The 24,970-nt window shown below is 49.0% G+C and overlaps 5 protein-coding genes across 8 annotated transcripts in view; 3 read left to right on the top strand and 2 right to left on the bottom strand.

The window, feature by feature from the left end:
• The first annotated feature begins 1,274 nt into the window (after positions 1–1,274).
• On the top strand, positions 1,275–2,636 carry Fitm1 (fat storage-inducing transmembrane protein 1). The gene is made up of 2 exons (XM_013025369.1): positions 1,275–1,641; positions 1,997–2,636. Exons 1-2 carry the CDS (start codon positions 1,376–1,378, stop codon positions 2,607–2,609), a joined length of 879 nt encoding a protein of 292 aa, XP_012880823.1. The 5' UTR covers positions 1,275–1,375; the 3' UTR covers positions 2,610–2,636.
• Positions 2,637–7,368: 4,732 nt separating this feature from the next.
• Positions 7,369–10,204, top strand: Psme1 (proteasome (prosome, macropain) activator subunit 1 (PA28 alpha)). The gene is made up of 11 exons (XM_013025405.1): positions 7,369–7,493; positions 8,195–8,227; positions 8,329–8,391; positions 8,510–8,620; positions 8,706–8,751; positions 8,879–8,976; positions 9,211–9,279; positions 9,370–9,437; positions 9,588–9,642; positions 9,722–9,808; positions 9,980–10,204. Exons 1-11 carry the CDS (start codon positions 7,455–7,457, stop codon positions 10,058–10,060), a joined length of 750 nt encoding a protein of 249 aa, XP_012880859.1. The 5' UTR covers positions 7,369–7,454; the 3' UTR covers positions 10,061–10,204.
• Positions 10,203–12,930, bottom strand: Emc9 (ER membrane protein complex subunit 9). Its single transcript, XM_013025410.1, has 5 exons — positions 12,250–12,930; positions 12,058–12,134; positions 10,761–10,830; positions 10,581–10,675; positions 10,203–10,426 (listed from the first exon to the last, which is right to left on the bottom strand). The coding sequence occupies exons 1-5, from the start codon at positions 12,445–12,447 to the stop codon at positions 10,246–10,248; spliced, it is 621 nt and encodes a 206-aa protein (XP_012880864.1). The 5' UTR covers positions 12,448–12,930; the 3' UTR covers positions 10,203–10,245.
• A 397-nt stretch (positions 12,931–13,327) lies between these two features.
• On the bottom strand, positions 13,328–17,427 carry Psme2 (proteasome (prosome, macropain) activator subunit 2 (PA28 beta)). Of its 3 annotated transcripts, none has more exons than XM_013025408.1 (12): positions 17,355–17,427; positions 17,123–17,183; positions 16,786–16,818; positions 16,300–16,362; positions 15,703–15,789; positions 15,588–15,618; positions 15,404–15,501; positions 14,793–14,861; positions 14,614–14,681; positions 14,398–14,452; positions 13,534–13,620; positions 13,328–13,450 (listed from the first exon to the last, which is right to left on the bottom strand). In XM_013025408.1, exons 2-12 carry the CDS (start codon positions 17,168–17,170, stop codon positions 13,370–13,372), a joined length of 720 nt encoding a protein of 239 aa, XP_012880862.1. In that variant the 5' UTR covers positions 17,171–17,183; positions 17,355–17,427; the 3' UTR covers positions 13,328–13,369. The 3 variants fall into 3 exon arrangements, with proteins under 3 accessions (XP_012880862.1, XP_012880861.1, XP_012880863.1); XM_013025407.1 differs by having other exon boundaries at positions 17,305–17,386; XM_013025409.1 differs by lacking the exons at positions 16,300–16,362; positions 17,355–17,427 and having other exon boundaries at positions 17,123–17,239.
• Positions 17,428–18,013: 586 nt separating this feature from the next.
• Rnf31 (ring finger protein 31) overlaps positions 18,014–24,970 on the top strand; it is a 15,111-nt gene continuing 8,154 nt past the window's right edge. Inside the window, exons 1-11 of one of the 2 annotated variants that reach the window (XM_013025411.1) lie at positions 18,014–18,426; positions 18,505–18,651; positions 18,794–18,949; positions 19,146–19,205; positions 19,302–19,377; positions 21,132–21,309; positions 22,626–23,013; positions 23,178–23,465; positions 23,717–23,965; positions 24,073–24,258; positions 24,362–24,568. In XM_013025411.1, the coding sequence (XP_012880865.1) occupies positions 18,238–18,426; positions 18,505–18,651; positions 18,794–18,949; positions 19,146–19,205; positions 19,302–19,377; positions 21,132–21,309; positions 22,626–23,013; positions 23,178–23,465; positions 23,717–23,965; positions 24,073–24,258; positions 24,362–24,568 (2,124 nt within the window). In that variant the 5' untranslated portion in view covers positions 18,014–18,237. The remainder of the gene's footprint in view (positions 18,427–18,504; positions 18,652–18,793; positions 18,950–19,145; positions 19,206–19,301; positions 19,378–21,131; positions 21,310–22,625; positions 23,014–23,177; positions 23,466–23,716; positions 23,966–24,072; positions 24,259–24,361; positions 24,569–24,970) is intronic. The other variant, XM_013025412.1, reaches the window with a different exon arrangement.

Raw genomic sequence — 24,970 nt, 5'->3', positions numbered from 1 at the left:
GTCTTGAGACCTCCATAGGTCACTGGGGCCTCCTCTGGAGGCCATTTGGGCCTCCTTGAGAAGTCATTTGGAGCCTCCTTGAGGTCATTTGGGGCTTCTTGAGGAAGCTATTTGGGGCTCCTCGAGGGGCCATTAGGGGTCTCGAGACCTCCATAGGTCATTGGTGCCTCCTCTGGAGGCCATTTGGGACCTCCCTCTAGAGAGGCCTGTGGAGCGGCGCCTCCCGGAGCAGAGCAGGAGAGGCCTGCAGTGGAAGAGGAAGGGAAGACAGGGAAAAGCCTTCCCCTTTGGAGGTTTGGAGCTTTGGAGCTTTGGAGGTCAAAGATTTGGAGGTTTGCAGACCAACTAATTGGTAGTTTGCAGACTAACTAATAAAGGTCGGGGGGTCAGGACTGCCCATTGGAGGTTTGAGGTTGAGGCTGCTCTTGGTTCTGAGTAGCCCAGGACAATGTAGTCTCAAGACCCTTTTCTGGTGTAAATAGTATAGATAAACTTCTTTTGTTCACCTCTCACTGTGCCTCGATGGATTGTCTTGCTTTCTGGAGATCATAAGTCTCTGACAGGTCAATCTGGACCACCATCATCTCATACGGGATGTCTTTGTCCAGTCTCTTGAATTTCATGTGTTGATCAAACACAACTGGTATCCGATTAAGTACAATATATGTAACCATTGTACAATCACTTGTTTGTACACCCATCCCTGTCCCAACTAGCCCTTGAGATCCCCCACATCCAGACAGGAACTGAAGCTTGACTACTAGGCTCACAGTGCACTGAAGAGGCTAAACGCCCCAGTTGATAAGTTTCCCACAGCCTGGAGTAGACAGTACTATGTATACCCACCTTGCTGTTCAGAACACCAGGAGAAGAGCCAGATTGCACTAGTGATAAGACACAAATTTGTTTTTACAACTTCCCCAAAGTTTGATTAATTTTATCTTCATGGCCTGTGATTTCTCTGTAAACACAGTAGCACTGAGGTGGCAGGAGAGGGACTTTGGCTGGCTAATGGCAGGCAGTCTCAAGCAGGCTGTAGACAAGCACAGCCCTGATCGGCAAGCCTGGCCCTGAAACATGAACTAGGACATGGTTGCAGCTGAAGGCACAGGGCTAACAAGAAAGGACCCACGAGTTGCTGTCAGGATACACACTTCCAGGCACCCAAGGCCAAGACCCTGCTGACGTGGCAGCCCTTCACCCTGGCCCCTTGCTGCCCCCCGCCCCTCTCCCCACCCCCCTGCCAGCTGCCATCAGGGCTCTGCCCTGTGTCTGCCACACCTGTCACTGCCTGTCCTTGTCTGTGTGTGAGGGGGGGATCAGCCCCTCCTCAGCAGCCCAGTAGAGCAGGCAGTTAGTGGGGAGGGGAGGGAATATGGAGCGGGGGCCGGTGGTGGGGGCAGGGCCAGGGGCTGGGACCCGAATCCGGGCACTGCTAGGCTGCCTGGTGAAGGTATTACTCTGGGTGGCCTCTGCCTTGCTGTATTTTGGAAGTGAGCAGGCTGCCCGCCTCCTGGGCAGTCCTTGCTTACGGCGCCTCTACCATGCCTGGTTGGCAGCAGTGGTCATCTTCGGACCCCTTCTGCAGTTCCATGTCAACTCTCGGACTATCTTCGCTAGTCACGGCAACTTCTTCAACATGTGAGTCCACTCAAGGCCATGGGAACCGGCTTCCCGCACTATGGGATCCCAGCTCCCTTCAAACTCCTGTTCTCTTGCCAGTCTGAACGCTAAAAATAGGCTAGGAGGTGGACAGGAGAAGGTCAGGGGGAGGGGGAAGGGGAAGAGAGCTTGCGGGGGCTGTCTACAGGGTAAGTTGGAAGAGGAAATGGGGGCCCTAGAATGTGGAACAGCCTTCTAAAAAGATGGCAAGTTTCAAATGACGGGGGGTGGTAAAGGTCATGGGGAAGAGAACCGCTGGTGTGACAGGAACACAGACCAGGGTGGGGAGATGGAACTCAGGATCTTAGAGGCCTTCTCTCTTCTCTGCCCACAGAAAGTTTGTGAATTCAGCGTGGGGCTGGACCTGCACCTTCCTAGGGGGCTTTGTGCTGCTGGTGGTGTTCCTGGCGACACGGCGCGTGGCAGTCACTGCCAGACACCTGAGTCGCCTGGTAGTTGGGGCGGCTGTGTGGCGGGGGGCTGGCCGTGCCTTCCTGCTCATAGAAGACCTGACTGGCTCCTGCTTTGAGCCTCTACCCCAGGGTCTTCTGCTCCATGAGCTACCAGACCGCCGAAGCTGCCTAGCAGCTGGGCATCAATGGCGGGGCTATACAGTCTCTTCCCACACCTTCCTGCTCACCTTCTGCTGCCTGCTCATGGCTGAGGAAGCAGCAGTATTTGCCAAGTACCTGGCCCACGGGCTGCCTGCTGGCACCCCCTTACGCCTTGTCTTCCTGCTCAATGTGCTGCTGCTGGGCCTCTGGAACTTCTTGTTGCTCTGTACCGTCATCTATTTCCACCAGTACACTCACAAGGTGGTGGGCGCCGCAGTGGGCACCTTTGCTTGGTACCTCACCTATGGCAGTTGGTATCATCAGCCCTGGTCTCCAGGGAGCCCCGGCCATGGGCTCTTCCCCTACCCCCACTCCAGCCGCAAGCATAACTGAAAGAAATAAAGGCACATAAGGCCTGGCTCTGGCTCCTCTTATCATTTATTGGGACCCAAAAAGGGCAGGAAGGGTAAGAAAAGAGTCTGCTAGTCACTTTCCTTCATTATTCCTTCCATCCCTTTCAGTCATTGAACTGGAATGTTTCTATGTGTGTGTGTGTCTGTCTCTTTCTCTGTCTCTGTCTTTGTCTCTCTCTCTCTCTCACACACACACACACACACACACACACACACACACACACACACTTTTTCCTCTCTTTCTCTCTCTGTGCTATTATGGGGCTTTGAACTCAGGCAGAGCCTTGTGCTCTTTTTCCCTTGGCTTTTTCACTCAAGGCTGGCACTGTATTATTTGAGGCACACTTCTACTTCCAGCTTTTTGCTGGAGATAAGAGTCTGTTGAATTTATTTGCACAAACTGGCTTTGAACTTGGATCCTTGGATCTCAGCCTCCTGAATAGCTAGGTTTCTTTCTTATTTTTCTTTTTCTTTTATTCTCATCTATATTTTTTTAATCAGCATCACTTAGTTGCACAGGGTCAGAGGAGGATATTTTGATATGTTCATAGATGCATACACACCTCTCCATCACCCCCTCCGCCATGTCTTTTATTTTCTACACAATCTCCTTCCTTTCAGTCTTCTAGCTATCTGGGACTGTGGAACCAAGAAATGGTGCTAGTAACTCAAAATTACAGTGTTCTATCCAGGCACTGGTGGCTCACACCTGTAATCCTGGCTTCTCAGAAGGCTGAGATCTGAGAATCAGTCCAAAGCCAGGCCATGAAAAAAGTTCCTGATACTCCAATTAAATACCCCAAAAGCCAGAAGTGGAGCTGTGGCTTAAGTGGCAGAACACTAGACTTGAGCAGATAAAACACAAGGACAATACCCAGGCCTTGAGTTTAAGTCCTAGGTTCCTGACTCTGTGTGTGTGTGTGTGTGTGTGTGTGTGTGTGTTTCTTGTTCTCTCTCCTTTTGTACTAGGGAATAAACTCAGAGTTGTACTAGGGAATAAACTCAGAGTCATGCATGCTAGGAGCTACTCAAGGTTTTGCCACAAAGACCTATGAAGGCTTTGAACTTGCAGGGTTTATTTTTTGTTTGGTTGGGTTTGGTGGTACTGAAATTTGTAATTTTTAGTGTGTGTGTGCTGGTCCTGGATTTTTTTTTGGGGGGGGGCTCCGGTTGTGAGGCCTGAACTCTGGGCCTGGGCGCTGTCCCTCAGCTCTTCAGCTCAAGGCTAGCACTCTACCACTTGAGCCACAGTGCCACTTCTGTTTTTTTTTTTATGCTTATGTGGTGCTGAGGAATCGAACCCAGGGCCTCATGCATGCAAGGCAAGCACTCTACCACTGAGCCACCTTCCCAGCCCCCTGGATTTTTTTTTTAAATCAAAGACTTTATTGGATAAATGTTACACGATATTCTTCAACATTTAACTCTGAACATAGATGAGAAGCAATTTGTTATTCAAGTCTACAAAATGAAATAGGCTCATGAAGATTTGAAGCATAGACAGAAGGCAGCATGACGCAAAGCTTAATTATTAAGCAACAAAAGCAATGAAAGTGAAATTGCATCATGGTAGGTCTGGATTTTAAATACCACTGTTTCATGTTAAAGTGAAAATCTGGTTTGGTAACAACACACTTTTGAGAATTTGTCACGAGAAAAAATACTTGCCCTCCCAACTCTTTAGCCTTTTAGTTACTTCTTGGCCATTCCACCCTGCTATAAAAGCATTCTAAAGCTTTAAACATGTCCATCACATCACTCCACGGTCTCAGCACGGCTGAGAGGGCCTGGTTCGTGCAGGGAACCGCACCGGTCAGCACCGCTAGTGTTTCCACTGCTGGTGGAAAGGTGCGCATGGAGCCCTCATCAGCTTCCCAACTCCCATGATTCCATCCTGAGCTAGTCCTATCTATGGAACACACCCAGAACGGCATGGGCTGAGCTCACTAGACTCCAGACATGCTGCCTTTTTCTTCTTGAGTTAGAGAACAGATCGCAGACAGGTAGAGTAAATGTTGTGCAGTGGTTCTGGATTTTGAACTTAGGTTTGAACTGGGTTTTGAGCACTGCTCCCGAGCTTCTTTTGCTCAAAGTTAACATTCTACCAGTTGAGCCACAGTTCCACTTATAGCTTTTTGGTAATGTATGTCTCTCAGAAGCTGATTATGGACGGCTCTCACACTTGTAATCTGTAAGACAGACAAGGTTTCTGCTGTTAAGGCAAGTGTTAATCACAAATAATAATAGCAAACACTAGCAGTGTGCTTACCCTATACTATACAATTTTAAATACCTGTAAATTTTGTATGTTTTTAAAATTATTATTAGAAAGGCAATGTACAGGGAGGTTACAGTTACATAAGTCAGGTAAAGAGCACATGTTTTTTGTACAGTGTCACCCCTTCTCTCCTTGTCTCCCAATTTTTCCCTTCCATTCCCACCCACAATTTGTATAGCTCTTCAGTTCAACGCTAATGCTCTACCACTTGAGTCACAGCACCACTTGCAGTTTTCTGGTGGTTCATTTGAGATGAGTCTCATGGACTTTCCTGCCTGGGCTGGCTTTGAACTGCAGTCCTCAGATCTCAGCCTCCTGAGTAGCTAAGATTACAGGCATGAGCCACTGGTGCCCGGCTCTTTAAGTTTTTTATATTAATTAACACATCAGTTCTCACACCAACACCAGGGGATCACTTTTGGTGTTTTTTGTTGTTGTGTTGTGCCAATACTGGGACTTAAACTCTTGGCCTTATGCCCTTGCTCAATGCTGCCGCTGTACTATTTGAGCCACACCTCCATTTCCAGGTGTTTTTTTTTTTTTTGCTGGTTACTTGGAGATAAGAGTCTGTCAGATTTATCTACCCAGGCTGACTTTAAACCTTACCCTCAGTTATCAGCTTCCTGAGTAAGCAGGATTACAGGCATGAACCTCTTTGTCAGACCAAGGTAGATTTAATAGTATTACCATTGTACAGTTGTGAAAATTAAGGTCAGAAGTTAAAGTCACTTGTTCATAGCTAGCAATTAGGAGAGCCAGGATTACAAATCAGACAATATGGGTATGTTGTCTATGTTCTAAACAAACAAACAAAAACAACAAGAAATTAGCAACTACAGCCCTCCTGTGGGCAGTTTTTGTATGGCCTGCAAGCTAAGAATAATATTTACATTTTTATATGTTAAAAAAGCAAAGATGAGCCAGGTGCCAGTGGCTCAAACCTGTAATCCTAGCTACTCAGGAGGCTGACATCTAAGGATCACAGTTGGAAGCCAGCCAGGTCAGGAAAGTCCTTGAGACTCTTATCTCCAATAAACTACTACAAAACTGAAAGTGGCACTGTGGCTCAAGCAGTAGAACGCTCACCTTGAGCTGAATAGCTGAGGGCCAGTGCCCAAGCCCAGAGTTCAAGCCCAATGACCAACAACAACAACAACAAAAATCAAAGATGAATAATTCCTGACACTTGAATATTATATGAAATTCAAATTCTAGTATCTATAAATTAAGGTTTTCTGAAACCCAGCCACACTAATTCAATTACCTAGGATACTTTCTTGCTATAGTAGAAAAACTAAGTAGATACTACAGACTGCAAGGCCCACAAAGCCTAAATCATCTAACCCCTTACGGAAAGTTTGCTCAGCCTTGGTTTAAACTACTACATTTTCCTATATCAGTACCATTAAATTGTCTAATATCAGAGAGAAAGATGTCAGTACTACAATAGACTGATCTGTAACAAAGGGGAGAAGATACTTTATGAAGGATGCTGAAGAAAGCTCTCTCTGAGGAACTGACATCTGAGCTGAGAACTGAATGTCCACACACTGGGGAAGAGTGTTTCAGGCAAAGGATTTCTCAAGGGCAAAGTACCTGAGATAGGAACAAGCAACTGTTTGAGAAACAAACAGAAAATATTTGCAAGTGCAATGCATGAGAGGAAAGCAATAGTGGCTACAGCGGCTCCCGCCTGTAATTCTCCTAATCAGGAGGCTGAGATCTGAGGATCTCCCTTCAAAGCCAGCCATGGTAGGAAAGTCTGTGAGACTTTCCACGAAATCAAAACAAAAAAAAAAAGGAAGGAAGGAAGGAAAAGAAAAGAAAGAAAGAAAGAAAAAGGAAAAGACCTAAGTGGAGCTTTGGCTCAAGTGATAGAGCTCTAGCTTGAGCAAAAGAAGATCAGGAACAGCACCCAAGCCTTGACTTCAAGGCCCAGGACCTGCACCAAAAACATGTAATAAATATAAGACAAGTAGACCATGAAGGAAAGCTCTAGAGAGGTGTGAACCTGTTGCTCTGGGAGAGTGGGTTATAGAAAAATGGACTCCGCAGCCCATGGTCCAGGGGAGAGCTAACTGAGGCTTGGATAGTGTCAGAGTCTGGGTGACATTTCGTGGGCCAGAGGATACCCAGGGTGCAATGGGGCACCCTAGCAAGACTAGGCAACAGAAGCCAGAAAGAACTGGCTCTCATAAGACTGATTATAGTCCCTGGGCGGATCAGGGGGAAAAGAGAGCCATAGGGGAGGCGGGGAGAGGGGAGGCAGGGGCGGGGCAGAGGCTGCCAGGCCCGAGATGGGCAGCGTTGGGATGGCTGGAAACCAGGCTTTGGGAGGCTGGCGCCAGAGCCGGGCCGGGAGGAGCCGGGCGGAAACGCGGCGGTCGGGCTGCAGGGGGAGCCCCCGCCCCGCCCGGCTCGGGTCTCGGGCTGTCCCCGCCTCCGCTGGTCCCTCCGCTCGCGCTCCGCAAGGAGGCCGCGCGCGTGGCCAGCTTCGCTTTCACTTTTCCTTCCCTTGCCAGTCCCTACCCCTCTCCCGCCCCGGCCATGGCCATGCTCAGGGTCCAGCCCGAAGCCCAAGCCAAGGTAAGCGCTGAGGGTTCAAGAAGGGGCCCTTTCGGGGGGCGTGGCTCCGAGGGGCTGAGGGGCCCCTCCCCAGCTGCCCCCCCAGCCCCGAATCTGAATGAGCCCCCCCCCCGCTGGCTTACCCCCAGCCCCGGATCTGAATCGGGGCAGGGGGGTCTGTCAACCGGGCCCGGAGCACCTGAGCCGGCTGGGATGGGAGGCAGCTGTGATCGGCGGGGCGAGGTGAAGCAGAGAGCTAGCGTGGAGGGGAAGTCCGCTGGCTCGGGCCACACACAGACAGGTCCTGCCTGCACACCACCTGTGTCTCCCTTTTAGGAAGGGCCACCAGTCTCACTACACAGGATACTCAGTCTCTTCCTTCTCGCACAGGACAGTACTAACACCCCTCTATACAGGCCGGGTGGCCCGGAATGCCCTAACATGAAGTACAATTCACGGTCAAGTACCATTCACGGTTCTCACCTCCATCTGCGTAGAGCCTGCTCCCTGCTCCCATACACAGATTCAGAGTCCCAGAGATCTACCTCATTCCCTCCACCCTCAGTTCACTCAGTACCTATATCTCACCTTCTTTAGGTGTGGCTTCAAAGGGATTCATTTTACCCCTCCCCAGGCCAGCCCCTACACTACCCTTAGGGAACTGGCCCCCCAAAAAACTGATCTTAAAGCCAGGCTTCTAAAGGGTTGCCTGTGTTCCACAGGTAGATGTGTTTCGGGAAGACCTGTGTGCTAAGGTAAGACCTGCCCTTTCCACAGCCTCACCCCTACCCTACCCTACCTACCACCCCCACTGCTCAGGCTTGTGTCTGATTCTGACCCCATCTTCCTCACTCAGACAGAGAACCTGCTTGGGAGCTATTTCCCTCAGAAGATTGCTGAGTTGGATGCATTTTTAAAGGTAATGGGGACAGGCAGCTAGGGAGTAGGGCCCAAGGGGAAGTCTGGGTGTGAGGAGTCTGAGTGTGAGGAGATAAGAGGAACACCTGGTCCCTAGCTCGCCTCCTACCTTACATCAGGAGCCGGCACTCAATGAAGCCAACCTGAGCAATCTGAAGGCTCCATTGGACATCCCAATACCAGATCCAGCTAAGGAGAAAGAGAAGGAAGAGCGGAAGAAACAACAGGAGGCAAGCCAAGAGATCTGGGAGGAAGGGCCCAACCAGGGGAAAACAAACTTTAGTCCTGTTTCCATGAGCTCCTCTCTCCTTGCAGAAGGAAGACAAAGATGAAAAAAAGAAAGGGGAAGATGACGACAAAGGTGCCTAATACTTACGTGCTGGGAAAAGACTTGGGTCCCAAGATGCAGGGGATACTGCCTAAGGATCCACTCTCTTCTGCCTCATCCTCAAACATGTAACTAACTGACCCATTGCCTAACTCTCTAGGTCCTCCCTGTGGCCCAGTGAACTGCAATGAAAAGATTGTGGTCCTCCTGCAGCGCCTAAAACCTGAGATCAAAGATGTCACTGAGCAGCTCAACCTGGTGAGCCTTCCACTTCCATCTCCAGGCTTCTACCCTTTGCCTTCTTGGACCCTGCCAGTTAGAGCATGACATTTGCTAAATCTTGGGAGAAGGCCCAGCAAGGAAGTCTAGCAATCCAGCCCCTAGGGCTCAAAATGAACCTGGCATCCCTCTATCAGTGTGGGTAGTGAAGAAAGGGAAGATAAGAGCCTGGCAACTGGGTGAGAGTTGATGTGGTTCCCCCCACTCCTCCAGGTCACTACCTGGTTGCAGCTACAGATTCCTAGGATTGAAGATGGAAATAATTTTGGAGTGGCTGTCCAGGTAAGAACACTGTCCCCTTCTGACTTTCCTGCCTTCCTGTGTAGCTCATGCTTCCTGTTCAACATCTCTCACTACTATTTCTTCCTTCAGGAAAAGGTGTTTGAGCTGATGACCAGCCTTCATACCAAACTGGAAGGTTTCCATACTCAAATCTCTAAGTGAGTAACTGGCCAACTGAACCCACAACAAATTACCTTTATTCTGGGACGGAGGACATCTCTACTCCCAAGCACATTCTTCTGCCTTTGTTTTGGACAGAGGCCTGCACTCTTTTTCCACTCTATATAAACCACCTGTACTTCCCACAGGTATTTCTCTGAACGTGGTGATGCAGTGACAAAAGCAGCCAAGCAGCCCCATGTGGTACGTGAGGCTCAGGTTAGGGTACATGGGGGAAGAACACATTTCAAGTCAGGTCAGGTCTGACCCTGAATTTCTGCAGGGTGATTATCGGCAGCTGGTGCATGAGCTGGATGAGGCAGAGTACCAGGACATTCGGCTGATGGTCATGGAGATCCGAAATGTTTATGTGAGGAGGGGAGGGGACGATCGGGGTTGGCAGAGGCGTCTTTCTCAGGCTACCCACTTCCTGACTCCTCATGCTGGGGGGTGGGAAAGAGAAAACTCAGCCTCTCCACAAGGCATGAAACCACCAGAGGCCTGTGTCTGACCCCCTCCCTACTCTACCCTGCCCTTATAGGCTGTGTTGTATGACATCATCCTGAAGAACTTCGAGAAACTCAAGAAGCCCCGGGGAGAAACAAAGGGGATGATCTACTGAGAGCCTCTTCTCTCATTTTGTGACAGCTTGTCCCTGCTTTTTTTGAATCAAGGACTCCAGGCCTTTCCCCTAACTTCTTCCCGTTGAGGTTTCTCCCTCAGTTTGTCTCCCAGACACAATAAATACAGTCATTGTTGCCCACCAGCCCATCTCTCTTTATTGGTTCAACTTTCCTAGTCCTTGGCTCAGGCATTTCCATTGGTGGGACCAACCCACTGGGTGATCTGGGTGTTGAGTTTCTGGTTCGTCCAATCCTGCCGGATGTCATCAAGGTGACAGTCAAAGTCCACAAGGTGCTGGTGTGCCCGGCCCTCCAGTAGTGCTCCCACCATCTGCCGTGACTCTTCCCAGTCCCTCCACATCACTCTGAAAGAGAACAGTCCACAGAGGTAAAACAGCATGCAGTAGAGCCATATATAGACTTAACAGAAGTTGGGTCTAGAGTAAGAAGCTTGGATCATGACCAGAGAAAGCCCAGAAGCCTTGGGCTTCTAAGAAGTGGAGGGGGTAAAACACTCACAAGTTCTTGTCCTTGGGGACCCAGCGGAGACCGTGGCTCTCCAGGACGATGACTGGAGGCACACAAGGCTGAGGCACTAGTTTCTTATTATCCAACTGGGGAGACAAAAGGCAATGGAGTTTCAAGAAACCCCTCTTCCCTACTTTTGTCCACCTCTCCACCCACACACACAAGTCTCACCATAATAAGTACTGCATCAGGGAAGAACTCTGCAATTCGCCCAGCGATTTTCAAAGCCAGAGACCCAGGGCTGCGTAGAAGGAAGATCAGAGGAATGAGGAGCCGACTCTGTGGGCAGACCCTGTCCATCTGAGGTGGGCCTCCCAGGTGTCATAGATGTGGGTGCAGTTGTAGCCTTTCCCTGTAGCTGGCCTGAGAGGATAGGGCCTGCTTGATGCTTGGTGAACGATTGCTTGATGCTTGAGTACTGTGGGAAACAGGTGCTCAGACACTGCTGGTGAGAGTGGAAATCAAAGGAGGTCTTTTTGGAGAGTAATTTGGCATAACTAGCCAGGATGAAACTAAATACTATATAGCTAACCAAGAAATTCCAATATAAATTTACCGAGAGTGTGGCGTAGGTGGTAGAGCTCTTTCTTAGCAAGTGCAAGATCCTAGGTTTAATCCCCAATACCACAAAAAAAAAAAAAAGAAAGAATAAGTAAATAATTGACTGTAACAGCAAAGTCTCCATAATTAACAAATAAATGGAAATACCCCTGTTGTGGGTTCCAGTACTGGTGTTTGAACTCAGGGCTTCGGTGCTGTCCCTTAGCTTTTTCACTCAAGGCTGGCACTCTACAACCTGAGCCACACCTCCACTTCTGGCTTTTTTTTTTTAGTGGAAAATTAGAAAAAAGAGTATCATGGACTTTCCTTCCCAGGCAGCTTTGAACCATACACTATTCTCGGATCTCAACCTCTTGAGGAACTAGAATTACAGAGGTGAGCCACCATTACCCAACTTTGGAAATACCCTCAATGTTTACTGTAAAGCATTAAATATAGTTACATGCATACTATATAGCCATTTGGGTAAGGTAGATCTTGCTGTGGAAATGGAAAGATGTAAAAAAAAAATCTATTAAGTGAAGAAGGAAAGCAAATTACAAAACTATTTCTAACTTGATTATGTTAGAAATACATTTTGATTTTAAATTCTTTTTTTAAGGTGCTGGGTTCAGCTTTTTCTACTTTTTTTCAGCACTTAACCTAGAGGGACACTCAGTTAACGCAAGATCAGACTGTTCTAGTTGAAATACTTGTCCTTCCCACCCCCCACAACAGCTACTCTAGGGCAGGACTCTGTCCTATTCATTTTTTTAACGCCTCACACCAGTACCAAGCGTAGTGCCTGGTGTGCAGACCCTGCTCCTAAGCATTTGAAGAAAAGATGGACAGGATAATCTTGATTTATTTGCACTCCAACCAAACCTACCTTAATCATGTGGCTTCTGCCTCTGGCTACCCGACTCACCTCTGATCATCCAGGGCTGCATTGGCATGGTAGTACCCAGCTACCACCAGACCGGCCTGTGCGCCCCACACATCCACCTGTCGTGGAAAAGGGGCCATCAGTAACTAAATCTTGCCACCGATTCTGTGGGCATGCACTACTGTGAAGGGTTTCGGGGGCTGGCGATGGGGGTTGTGCGTCCAGCGGCAGCACCTGGTTGAGGGCGACCTCCAGCATGACGGACAAGGCCAGTTGGCTGTGGAAGAGGGGCACACAATCGGTGAGACACAGGCATTCCCCGGACCGCGGCGCAGGCGCCAGCAAGAGCCCATTGACCGCAGCGTGTGGGTACCGAGCAGCATGCAGGCACATCTTTACGTAGGCCCGGGCCGAGATCTCCACCTCCCCCATGGCGGGCAGGGCCTGCCAGGGACGCAGCAGGCCCGATTAGTGCCGGTTCTCCGCCTCGCAAAAGCGAGCTTGGCCTTTCCCAGTGACTCCTCAATTAAATTCAACCGTGACGCCAACACTGCTGGAAGGCAAGACAGACCTCCGGCTACCAGCGACCTCGGTCAGGAGGCCGTCCCCCCTTACCCCCCAGGGTGGGCGAGAAGGAGGTCCTTAACCTCCCGCGACACGGAGCCCCGCCTCGGCCCAATTCCAGCAGCCAGGGCGCAGATCCACGCCTGCTCCTTACAGTCTCCGGGAGCCCCGCCCACAGGGCGCTCTACAGTAGGTCCAGAGTTCTTCCTTTATCCAATCAGCGGGTGCGCTCAGCCTTGCCCCGCCTTTGTCTCTAGCGAACCGGAAAGAACGTAAATTGTAGGGAAAAGAAAATTGCCGGGATGTTTATTGGCTAGGCTATCTATCTGACTTCTGCTTTGGGCTGCTGCAAGCTATCTTTGCAGTACCTGGGCTACATCTCCGCCACGCACCCCACCCCCCGCCCCGCCACTAGCCCGCCTCCTCCCTCCCCTCCCGCGAGCTCAAGGCAGATCAGCTTAAGGAAATGCCGGTCCCTTGTCCTCAGTAGTAGACCTTTGAACATGATCTCTCTGTGTGTGAGCACTGTCCCTGAACTTTTATGCTCAAGACTAGTGATCTATCTTTTGGTCCACAGCAAACTTCCAGCTTTTTTTGGTGGTTAATTGGAGACAAGTTTCATGGATCTTACAGTCCAGACTGGCTTTGAATTGCAATCCTCACATCTCAGCCTCCTGTGTAGCTAGGATTACAGACATGAACCACAGGAGCCTTGTGATCTTTGAATGACTGACACACACAGAAGCAATCCACAAAAAGCACGTCATTTATTTTTCTTCTAGCCTTGAACTCAGTACATAGATGGCTTCTCTTCACCCTTTGGGTTGACAATTTTCTCCAGGTTGCTACTGATTATATGATAAAGCTCAGCCTAGAAAGCCAGAAGAACAAGAGTTAGGTTCTTGGCCTTCTGGTCCTCCATCCACCTCCCTTATGGGCTTCCTCCACACTCACATAGAAGGCCCTCAAGTTCAGCACCATGCTCCTGAGCTCCCTATAGGCTGCTTCATCCCGTTCATGCACCAAAGCTCGATAATCCATCTGGGATGTAGGAGGTAAAGCTGAGTCAGCCCCACAGGAAGTTGGAACACTGTTTTCCCATATACAGAATGGAATTTGAGTTGGGTGCTGGTTGGTTCACACCCGTAATGCTAGCTACTCAGGAGGCTGAGATCTAAGGATTGTGGACCAAAGCCAGCTCAGACAGGAAAGTCTGTAATACTCTTATCTTTAATTAATTGCCAAAAAGCCAGAAGTGGAGCTGTGGTTCATGTGGTGGAGCAATAGCTTTGAGCAAACAAGTTCGGGGGCAGTGTCTAAGCCCTGAGTTCAAGCCTAGGACCACCCTCTCCTGCAAAAAGAAATAAAAAAAAAAACCAGAATAGAAAGTTAAAGATGAGCCTATCTCACCACCAACAAATGAGATCACACAGGATCAAGCAGAGAAAAGAGAAAAGGGTCAAGATTGTTGAAGCCCAAATCAAGGGTTTTCTTATTTTGTGCCAGTATTGGGGATTGAACCCAGTGCCTGTCTTTGAATTATTTTTACTTAAGCTTTGTACTCTACAACTTGAGCCACAGCTCCAGTGTCTCCTAGAACAGCTTCAAACCTTGATCCTCAATATTTTATCCACCTAAGTAGCTAGGATTACAAGCATGAGCCACCAGTGACTGGCTTCCAAATCGGTTTTTCTAGGTTTTTGGCTTTAGTATCTCCATGTTGGGAAAGTAATAAATAAGAAAAAGAAGATGGCTTCCCCTCAGCTCAATCCCACCCCAGCCAGCCTCAGCTAAAAGGCAGGTGGATTGTGCACTTACTACATGGGTCTCCTTAGAGGCCTTAGCAACCGCATCCCCACGTTCTGAGAAGTACCTGCCAAAGCAAGGGTAATAGCACAGAAATGTGTTCTGAAGGACAGGTACTCCAACACGTCTTTCCCCAAATCTCCCATCATCCTGATGGGACTGTGCAGCTTTGGGAGTCCAACAGAAACGTCCCTGCAGCCCCCATTCAGGTCCTCCTGTTGCCCTCACTTGGAAATGGTTGTCTGAAAGGCTTCCACTTTGGTCTTGACAGCATTCACTCTTTCCAGTACCTTCTCCTACAGACATGGGAGGAAAAGCTATTTCACTTTTCATACTAGATCATGCTCATCTTCTGTCTCTTACTCACAAATTTCTCCATACTGTGTCCTTAGTTACCTGTTTCTTACCTGTATTGCCACCCCAAAATCATTTCCATCCTCAATCTTTGGAATCAGATGCTGGATCCATGTTATCACCTATATAGATTAAGAGGAGGAATCATTCAACAAATGCACTGGTTTCTTCCTATTATGCCATATCCTAATAATAGCTACACTTGAATATTCATTATGTGCCATGTACTATGATGAATTATTATTATCATGGAAACTTTCCAAAGTATATATTCTTACTCTGCTCATTTAACAGATTCAACAATTGAGTCACAGACTTACTTAAGGATCTCATTTTTAGGTAAGTCACAATCAGGATTTGAACGTGGTTTCCTTCTTAGGTCCAATCTTTTAAACCAATTCACTATATCTTATCACTCCACTGGGCACTTAGTACAGCGGAAGATTCTGAGGTTATACAGGTGGATATATCCTAGTTTCTGATTTCAGCTGTACCATTGTGATACCAGAAATCTAGCAGACTGGTGAGAACAGTAAGTATCTAAACACAAGGCACAGAAATAAGTTTTCTTAGGTTTCTGAATGAAACAATTGCATCTCTAAAAGAGACCATTGCCTGGCGTTGCTTGTCTTCTCTTCCCACTTTCCCCAGCTGACAGGCTTACCAGAATGCATTTCTCTTTGAGAGTCCACACTTCTGGCTTAACCACAGCAAGCAGGGCCAACACCTTCTCATTTCCAGGGAGAAAACCACACTTGGGGACTGTGAGAGAGAAAGGATTTCAGGCCTTTCTCATCCAGTAGTCAGTGTGTCATTTCTCCTACCCTAATCACACATTCTCGCATTACCTTCTCTCTTCTCCTGTTTATCTGTCTCCATCTAAAGCCAAAAAAGGAAAATAGCTTTAGAAGTTGAACGAGTAACATCTCCAATTGAGTTTATAGTCCAAGTTCTGTGCCTCACCTCATCATCTTTGGGTGGAGGATCTGGGATAGGGATGTCCAGTGAGGCTCGGAGGGAAGTGAGATCGGCCACATTGAAAGAGTCCTCCTGCACAGAGTTCACTGTCAGGAACTGTCTACCCTCTTCCCCTCACCCAAAATTACATTTATATTCCCCTCTAACTCTCCTCTCCCCTCCCCTTTCCCCCCATTCCATCTGCTCTCTGTCTCCAACCTAGGCTCAGGCTTCACACTATCCCAACATTCCCAGTCTGTTATTCACAGCTGTTTTCTGCATGCTGAGCCCAGTTCTTAGTTTAAAACAGTGTATCAAAGCCAGGCGCTAATGGTTTACTCTTGTAATCCTTGCTGCTCAGGAGGCTGAGATCTGAGGATTGCAGTTCAGAACCAGTTGGGCAGCAAAGTCCTTATCTTTAATTATCAAAAAGCCAGAAGTGCATTTGTAGCTCAAGTGGTAGAGCACTAGCCTTAAGCAAAAAAGTTCAGGGGTAGGGCCCTAGGCCCAGAGTTCAAGCCCCAGGACTAGCAAACACACAGACACAAAAGGGTAGGTGGAGGAGAAAGAGACCAAGGGATAGAGCAGAAGGGATCCACTCACTTGTAAAAGCTGATTCAGGTAAATGATTTTCTGTGGCAAGAATCTGTGGAGAAATTCTTCAGCCTGTGGGTTACATTGCACAAACAGTCATAGAAAACACCCAATGAGATGTAAGAAATGAACCTGGACAGGCCCTTGAGAATCATTGAGTCCAAGACTCTGAACTTAGGAAACTGAAACCCTGGAAACGAAGGGACTTGCCCAAGCTAGTGAGAGGCAGAACCAAAGGTTAAAACCCTGGCATTTGTGATTTGGGATGCATGCCTGTCCTTTCCCATCAAAAGAAAGTACAGAAGAGGCAAGAATCCTAGAGGGGTTAGACTGAAAGTAGAAATCAGAAATCAGGGGCTCACCTTGGGTGAAGGCTTGGTAAAGGAAGTAAGGAGCAAGTATAGGGTGGGCCTGCGGGGTTCTTTGAGAGCTTGTGATCCTCAAAGTATTACACCAAGATTCGGTGTCAAATTGCTTGAATTCAGAGAGACTTACCTCCTGGAAAAGATTGTGTCTGAAGACATCCACCTGCACAGAATACCCGGATGCTGGTTAAGGGTTCCGGTTGTAAAGAGGAAAATCCTGTCCCCAAACCCCAACAGGGTGCCCAACTGTGGCTCAGATCTTTCCCACAAGCCCGTTTTCCCTGGAAGCGTTTGCTCAGTGCAGACTGGCTAAAGGGCAGGAATTTGGGGATCCCGGGGCAGAAAGTGAAAGCACTAAAGAGAGATTGGGGGAATTCTCTGGCACTGCCTTGGTCCCTTTCAGCACCCAGCTTGGCTTCCATTTGGAGGGTTCCCCGACCCCTTCCAGCCCTCCAGTTCCTCGGTACCTGTTTACGGGCTTCCCCGCTTAAGCGGACCCCACACGGTTTAGCCATGCTGCTCCAGTTGCTAGAACACAGGTCCCCCAGCTAGCTACCGGCTTTCGATTTCAGTCCCCGGGCCCAGGCCCGCCCCTCTCAGCCCCACCCCCTCCCTCCTCCCATTTTCCCCCTCCTCTTGGCAAGCCTACAAGAATTACAATCCAATTTGTAGTTCTTCAGCTAGTCCCCAGGCCGTTACCACCAGGAAGAGCGGTTCTGGCTGGGTCCCAAGCGCAGAGGCTGTCCGAGCGAAGGGCTAGGGGACAGCGGGAGGACTAGAACAGAGGTTGTTCCTCGGGGGGAGGCGGGGCTTGTCGTGAGGACTGTCCAGGGGGAAGTTCGGGGTTGGGCTGAGTGTAGAAAAGAAAAAGGGTGTGCAATGGTGGGTGTCCCTAAGAAAGACTATGAGAAGGGTACAATGAAGTGTCCGAGCGAATGGAATGAGTAGTAAGAGGTAGGATCTCGGGTGGACAAGGGCTAGCAGAATGTGGGAGCTGCCTGGGACAGACAGACAGAAGAGGGGGCGGGACTCGTTTGAACTGGGCTAACGGTGTCCGGAGTCGCATGCCGGGTAAGGCAGGATTTTCCCAGTGGAGAGCGGAGCATACATAGCCTAGTGGTCCGAATTAAGAGAAGATGATTTTAAGTAAAACAGGCTAAGAACACGCGGAGGACTACCCGGAAGGAGCCGAACAATCCAGAGAGAGGCGTGGAAGAGCTCTAGAATTCAGAGGGAAAAAGCCGGGACGTGCCAAGGGAGGAGCCAGCAGCTGTTATCTCCGCATTGGTGGAGACCCGGCCGTTCTCCTTAGCCACGCCCCCTGTCCCTCAGATCACCGCCTCCTTAACCTTAAACCCCACCCCTTCCTCTGAAACTGTGTTGCAGTCCCGCCCTCCTGCCTGATACTTCCTGTTCCCGGCTAACCCTTGTGGGTAGCCGGGGCCGCAGCGTTAGTAGGCTGAGTGACCCGCGCGGCAACTGCGGCGCCGCAAAACGGGACGTTTTTCGGGTTTCCGGGCCACGCGCAGCCTGCTCCGGGTCCTGGCGGAACGGCGAGGCTGAGGCTGACTCCAGTCTCGAGATGCCGGGGGAGGAGGAGCGAGCCGTCCTGGCGGCCCGCGAGGAGCTGGCGAGCGCCTTGAGGAGGGATTCTGGGCAGTCATTTTCCCTGGAGCAGCTCCAGCCACTACTGGCCACCTCTCTGCCACCGGCCGCCCGCTACCTGCAGCTGGACGCCGCACGGCTGGTCCGCTGCAACGCGCTCGGGGAGGTGAGGCCTGGGAAGCGGGACGTAGATCTTCCCGAAGCCGGGGCTCGGCTCACAAATTGCCTTCTGACTGCCCTCCAGCCAAGAAACTACCTCAACACTCTGTCCACGGCACTGAACATCCTGGAGAAATATGGCCGCAACCTCCTTAGCCCTCAGCGGCCCCGATACTGGCGCGGGGTAAAGTTCAATAATCCGGTCTTTCGCACCACAGTGGATGCTGTGCAGGTGAAGTCCCTGGTTCTTATGGGGGAAGGACACTAGATCAAGGCTGAAAGTTGTTCCCAAATCTGTGCTGAATGGGGAGGGTTTCAGCCTTATTGCCCATGGAGCCTGCTTGGGTTGGTGACTGGTTGTGAATGTGTGGCAGGGGGGCCGGGATGTGTTGCGACTGTATGGCTATACTGAGGAGAGGCCAGATGGATTGAGCTTCCCTGAAGAGCAGGAGGAACCAGATGAGCACCAAGTTGCTACGGTCACATTGGAAGTACTGCTGCTTCGGACTGAGCTCAGCTTACTGTTGCAGGTGAGATGCCCCTTTAGCCCCTTGAAGCTTTTAGGTACCAAGTTGAAGAGCCCAGCCTCATTCAAGCTGTTGGGAGGACCCCATGCTGCTGAACTATGGATCTAGTCCTCTCAGCAGTTTGGGAGCCCCCCATACTGTTCACGGCTTAGAGAGGGAGCCTTGCCCTAAATGAGAACTCTTATGATCTTATTTGCAGAATACTCATCCAAGACAGAATGCACTGGAACAGCTGCTAAATGACAAAGTTGGAGATGATGTAAGGGGGACAGGCAGGAAGAATGATGGTAAAGGGGTCAGGAATCACGGGTCTCTGTCCCCCAACCCTTGCCCATTGTTTGTTCTTTCTTCCTAGTTGCTGCAGCTTTCAGAGTTTGACCCACCATTGAGAGAGATTGCTCCTGGCCCCCTCACCACACCCTCAGCCACAGGTATCACTGGTCCTTTATGGAAGAGAGCAGTAGACTTATTGATGGATATTTGGGACCTTTCTTTATGTTCTTACATTTCTTGCTTTTCTTTTTTCTTTTCAATATTGAATTTGAACTTAGGGCCTTGTGCTTCAGTTACACTCCTAGCCTATCTTTCTTTTTGTTTGGTGTTGTTGTTGTTGTTGGAATTTGTTTTCTTTTTCGCCAACACCAGGATTTGAACTCAAGGCCTCCTGTTTGGTCAGCTTGCTTGCCTACTGCCTGGCACTCTACCACTTGAGCCATACTTCCAGATTTGCTTTTTGTTGGTTATTTGGAGATGGAGTCTCATTGACTTTTCTGCCTGGGGTGACTTCAAATTTTAATTTTCTGGATTTTAGCCTCCTGAGTATCTAGGATCATAGTTATGTCATTGGTTACTGCCTCTTTGCGTTTTTTGCAAGGGGGGGGGTGGGTCTGAACTCTAGACCTGGGCACTGCCCTGAGTTCTTCAGCTCAAGGCTAGCACTCTACCACTTGAGCCACAGTGCCACTTCCAGCCTTTTCTGTTTATGTGGTACTGAGGAATCGAACCCAGGACCTCATGCATGTGAGGCAAGCACTGTACCACTGAGCCACCTTCCCAGCCCTAGTTTTGTTGTTTGGTATTAAAGTAGAAAAGTCACTGGTGACTGGCTCTTTGCTGCTTTTTCTTTTTTTTTTTTGCCAGTCCTGGGGCTTGAACTCAGGGCCTGGGCATTGTCCCTAAGCTTCTTTGCTCAAGACTAGCACTCTTAAGCCACAGTGCCACTTCTGGCTTTTTCTGTTTATGTGGTACTGAGGAATCAAACCCAGGGCTTCATGCATGCTAAGCAAGCACTCTACCACTTGGCCACGTTTCCAGCTCCTGCATTTTCTTTTATTTTTGGGGGGTGCCAGTACTGGGGCTCAAACTCATTACCTGGGTGCTATCTCTGATTTTTTTTTTTTCTCAAGGCTCTACCACTTGAACCATAGCTCCAAAAAGCTCTGGCTTTTTGGTAGTTAATTGGAGGTAAGAGTCACAGACTTCCCTGTCACAAAAAAGCTGAAAGTAGAGTTTCAGCTCAAATGGTATAGCACTAGCCTTGAGCAAAAAAGCTTAGGAATAGGCCCTGAGTTAAAGCCCCAGGACCAGCATGCACGCGCACACAAAGGGACAGACATGTGATACTTGTATCTTGTGTTTTGTGTATTACAATGTCTTCCACTTCCATCCATTTTTCTTTTTCTTTCTTTTTTTGTCGGTTGTGGGGCTTGAACTCTGGGCTCTGCTCTTCAGCTCAAGGTGAGCACTCTACCGCTTGAGGCACAGCACCACTTCCAGTTTTCTAGTGGTTTATTGGAGTTAAGAGTCTCATGGACTTTCCTGCCTGGGCTGGCTTTGAACCGCAATCCTCAGATCTCAGCCTCCTGAGTAGCTAGGATTATAGGCATGACACACCAGCACCCGGCCTCCATCCATTTTTCTTAAGTGATAGGATTCTCTTTTGTGTGGATGAATAATACTCTATTGTAAATGTGCCATATATGTGTTTGTATGTGTGTATATTTATATATATATATATATGTGTGTGTGTGTGTGTGTTTATGTTTATATGGCAGAGGAATAGTATATAACCTGTTCATCTGTTGACAGATACCTAGGCTAATTACATGTATTGGGTATTGTGTAAACAGTAAACATGGGTATTCAGGTTAAAATTTAAACCTTGTATTTTGTTCGTGTTTTCCAGGTTGCAGTCCTGGTCCTTGCTTTCTCTGTGGTTCAGCTCCAGCCACTCTGTACTGCCCAGCCTGTAAACAGGCCTCATGCCCAGCTTGTGACCTCTTGTTCCATGGACACCCATCCCGTGCTCATCACCTTCGACAGACGCTGCCTAGAACTCCGCAGGCTGCCCACTTGAGCCCCAGGTAAGATGCTTTCTTGGTTGGAATAAAATTAAGAGGCTATAAGAAATCACATAGATATTTATTATGTGCCAAGGTGTATATTATAAAGATTTTTTAGTAGAAGTCAAGCAACCAGTCACACCACAAGAAAATTACAAACAAATCAAGCATCAATCCTATAAGACTGGTTATAATGGAACCTGAGCTGGTGGCTCATGCTTGTAATCCTAGCTACTGAATAGGAGGCTGAGATCTGAGGATTAAGGTTAAAGCCAGTCTGAACAGGGTGCTGGTGACTCATGCCTCTAGTCCTAGCTGCTCTCGAGGCTGAGATCAGAGGATCATGGTTCAGAGCCAGCCAAGGCAAGAAAATCCATGAGATTTTATTTATTTATTTAATTTTTTGTCAGTCGTGGGGCTTGAACTCTGGGCCTGGGTACTGTCCCTCCGCATTTCACCTCAAGAGGAGCACTCTACCATTTGAGCCATGGTGCCACTTCCAGTTTTCTGAGTGGTTTAGTGGAGCTAAAAATCTCATGGACTTTCCTACCCAGGTTGGCTTTGAACCTCCATCCTCAGATCTCAGCCTCCTGAGTAGGTAGGATTACAGGTGTGAGCCACCGATGCCTGTAAATCCATGAGACTCTTATTTCCAGTTAACACCAGAAAACCAAAAGTGGCACTGTGGCTCTAAGTGGTAGAGTGCTAGCTTTGAGCAAAAGAGCTCAGGGACAGCACCCAGGCTGTAAATTCAAGCTCCACAACACACACACACACCCTGGCTGTAAATTCAAGCTCCAACACACACACACACACACACACACACACTCACTCACACACACACACACACACACTGATCATTATCTCTAATTAACCAGTAAAATACTAACTCGAAGTGTGGCTCAAGTGGTAGAGTGCTAACCTTGAGCATAAAAGCTGAGCAAAAATTCAAAACCCTGTACCAGCACACATATGTACACACATGAACATACACACACACACACACACACACACAAAGACTGGTTATATTATTCCTTATAAAGGAATGCAAATAGGTAGTATGTAGATACAATCTTATCTCAAGGATAAGATCCTTTGACAGTATTTTAAATACCTAGCACAATTAAGGCCCTATGTTGTGGATACATACCTAGCAATAAGCTACAAACTATCATGTACATGTTGAACAGACTGTAGGTATAGGAGTATTCCAAATAGAGAGAACAAGATGCACAATGGTCAGAGCCACATTCCCTCGGGAATGGGACCTGACTGGGGATGAGGGACTCAGGCATTAGCTACCACCTCAGCAGGCCATGTCTACTTTTCTATTACAGTTTACCTGCATCATCCCACCCACGACCTCATTCAACCTCCTTGCTGGCTCTCGGAGGCAGCTCTCTTTCTTCCCCTGATCCTGGAAGCAACCATCTGCTGTGGCACTGTGCTGCCTGTACCATGCTAAATGAGCCTTGGGCAGTCCTCTGTGTGGCCTGTAAAAGGCCTAGAGGCTGTAAGGTATTGGGGATAGGGACTGAAGGTGTCCAAGGAAGTGGAGACCTAGAACCTGAGCTTGCACGGGGTCAGTGGGCCTGCCAGAGCTGTACCTTTGAGAATGAGGCAGCAGCTGTGCTATGTGCCATATGTGAGAGACCACGGCTTGCCCAGCCTCCTAGCTTGGTGATGGATTCCCAGGATGCTGGCATTTGTCTGCAGCCCCTTAAGGTAACCTGTTCCTATCCTTCTCAGCAATTTATTTGCCTTTAACTTCATGCCATTCTCTACTTCCCCATTTTCCTTTTTCCTTCAGTATTCACCCTTAGTTCTCTATATTTCCATTATGAACCTCAGCTATCCAATCAATGGGATAATTCTCTCTACCTTCCCAGCAGGGGGATACTTTGCCTTCTGCCCAGACCCAAGTCTGGTACTGTATTCACTGTACCTTCTGCAACTTGGGTCCTGGCTGGGTGTGTGCTATGTGTAACCGGACCAGCAGCCCTACCCCAGTACAGCATGCTCCTGTGCCCTGTGCTAGCTCTTTGGAAAAGGGACTTCCAAAGCCTGGGCCTCCACAACGACTTGGTGCCTCCATGACCAGTACCAGTGGAAATGCTGAGAAACAGCGCCAAGACAAGATGCGAGAGGAAGGTCTCCAGCTAGTGCTCATGATCCGGGTAAGAATCTGGCCTACACTGAGGTGGGACTGAGCTGGGGAAAGAAAAGTGCCATAGCTTGTTAATAGGAGTTCTTAGATAAAACCTGTCATTTTGTATTGAATACTTCAGGAAAGGCAGTTACCATGGTATGCACTGGTCACATGATCAGTATGTCTTCAACAGCCACTGCTGATATGTTGGATCAGGCCGAGGGTTTGGTTTGGGGATGGTGCTTTTCCTGATAGACCCTCTGGATGTCTGTTCCTTAGGAAGGAGAAACTGCAGGTGCCTGTCCAGAGGAGATCTTCTCAGCCTTACAGTACTCAGGCACTGAGGTGCCCCTGCAGTGGTTGCGCTCAGAGCTGCCTTACGTGTTGGAGATGGTAGCTGAACTGGCTGGACAGCAGGACCCAGGTCTGGGGGCCTTTTCTTGTCAGGAAGCCCGGAAAGCCTGGCTGGATCGTCATGGGAACCTTGATGAAGCTGTGGAGGAGTGTGTGAGGGCCAGGAGGAGGAAGGTACTAGTTCTGCTGGAGGTGGGACACAGTTGAGGTTTCAGAGTCTTTCATACTCTGTCTAGCTTGTTTTTACCTCCTCTTACGCCCACTCCGTTCCCAATGTGCAGGTGCAAGAGCTCCAGTCCCTGGGCTTTGGGCCTGAGGAAGGGTCCCTTCAGGCTTTATTCCAGCATGGGGGTGATGTGGCACGGGCTCTGACTGAACTACAGCGCCAACGTCTAGAGCCCTTTCACCAGCGCCTCTGGGATACTGGTCCTGAACCCGCCTATTCCTGGGATGGGCCAGACAAGCAGGTACTGAGAAAAGGCAAGATGCTCAAGAGCCCAGAAGAAGACTGATGGGGGGAGAATCACTGATCTGACAGTTATTTCTCTCTGCACCTGAATGAAATTGCAGAGCCTGGTCAGACGGCTTTTGGCAGTTTATGCACTTCCCAGCTGGGGCCGGGCAGAGCTGGCTCTGTCACTGCTGCAGGAGACACCTAGGAACTATGAACTGTTGGATGTGATAGAAGCTGTGAGGCATAGCCAGGACCGGGCCTTCCTTCGTCGCCTGCTTGCCCAGGAATGTGCTGTGTGTGGTTGGGCCCTGCCCAGAAACAAAGTAAGTTCCTCCCTACTATACTTTGTTTTAGAACTCTCAGTTGCCATCAGACCTCCTGCCTCACTCTTGTCTAGTCCTGTCTTCTGCTCTGCAGTTGCTCATATACCCCTGCAGGTTTCTGAGTAGGGAGAGCAAGAACATGTTGCCCTAATTATGGAAAATTGAAAAAACAAAAAACATGTTAGTCAGTTTTCTGTTATATAGTTAATACCTGAAGCAGTCAACTCACAAAGAGAAAGGTTTACTTTGGCTCACAGTTTCAGATATTTCAGCCATGATTTTTTTGGCTCAGTTTCTTTTTTTCTTTTTTTTTGTCGGTCGTGGGGCTTGAACTCTGGGCCTGAGCACTGTCCCTCAGCTCTTCAGCTCAAGGCGAGTGCTCTACCACTTGAGCTACAGCGC

This window comes from Dipodomys ordii, unplaced genomic scaffold, assembly GCF_000151885.1.
Source record: "Dipodomys ordii isolate 6190 unplaced genomic scaffold, Dord_2.0 Scaffold84, whole genome shotgun sequence".
Classification (NCBI taxonomy): Eukaryota; Metazoa; Chordata; class Mammalia; order Rodentia; family Heteromyidae; genus Dipodomys; species Dipodomys ordii.
The sequence above is the reverse complement of the archived record's forward strand: the minus strand, read 5'-3'. Positions and strand labels throughout refer to the sequence as shown.

Excerpts from the sequence above, each read along its gene's own strand:
- Psme1 (XM_013025405.1), top strand. The coding sequence starts at position 7,455 with ATGGCCATGCTCAGGGTCCAGCCCGAAGCCCAAGCCAAG. Across the intron at positions 9,280-9,369 it reads ATTTTGGAGTGGCTGTCCAG|GAAAAGGTGTTTGAGCTGAT; the intron begins GTAAGAACACTG and ends TTCTTCCTTCAG. Across the intron at positions 9,809-9,979 it reads TGGAGATCCGAAATGTTTAT|GCTGTGTTGTATGACATCAT; the intron begins GTGAGGAGGGGA and ends CTGCCCTTATAG.
- Emc9 (XM_013025410.1), bottom strand. The coding sequence starts at position 12,447 with ATGGGGGAGGTGGAGATCTCGGCCCGGGCCTACGTAAAGATGTGCCTG. Across the intron at positions 10,831-12,057 it reads GCAGCCCTGGATGATCAGAG|CCCTGGGTCTCTGGCTTTGA; the intron begins GTGAGTCGGGTA and ends CCTTCTACGCAG. Across the intron at positions 10,676-10,760 it reads CTGATGCAGTACTTATTATG|TTGGATAATAAGAAACTAGT; the intron begins GTGAGACTTGTG and ends TTGTCTCCCCAG.
- Psme2 (XM_013025408.1), bottom strand. The coding sequence starts at position 17,170 with ATGGCTAAACCGTGTGGGGTCCGCTTAAGCGGGGAAGCCCGTAAACAG. Across the intron at positions 16,363-16,785 it reads GACACAATCTTTTCCAGGAG|GCTGAAGAATTTCTCCACAG; the intron begins GTAAGTCTCTCT and ends TGTAACCCACAG. Across the intron at positions 15,502-15,587 it reads TAAACAGGAGAAGAGAGAAG|TCCCCAAGTGTGGTTTTCTC; the intron begins GTAATGCGAGAA and ends TCTCTCTCACAG.
- Fitm1 (XM_013025369.1), top strand. The coding sequence starts at position 1,376 with ATGGAGCGGGGGCCGGTGGTGGGGGCAGGGCCAGGGGCTGGGACCCGA. Across the intron at positions 1,642-1,996 it reads CACGGCAACTTCTTCAACAT|AAAGTTTGTGAATTCAGCGT; the intron begins GTGAGTCCACTC and ends CTCTGCCCACAG.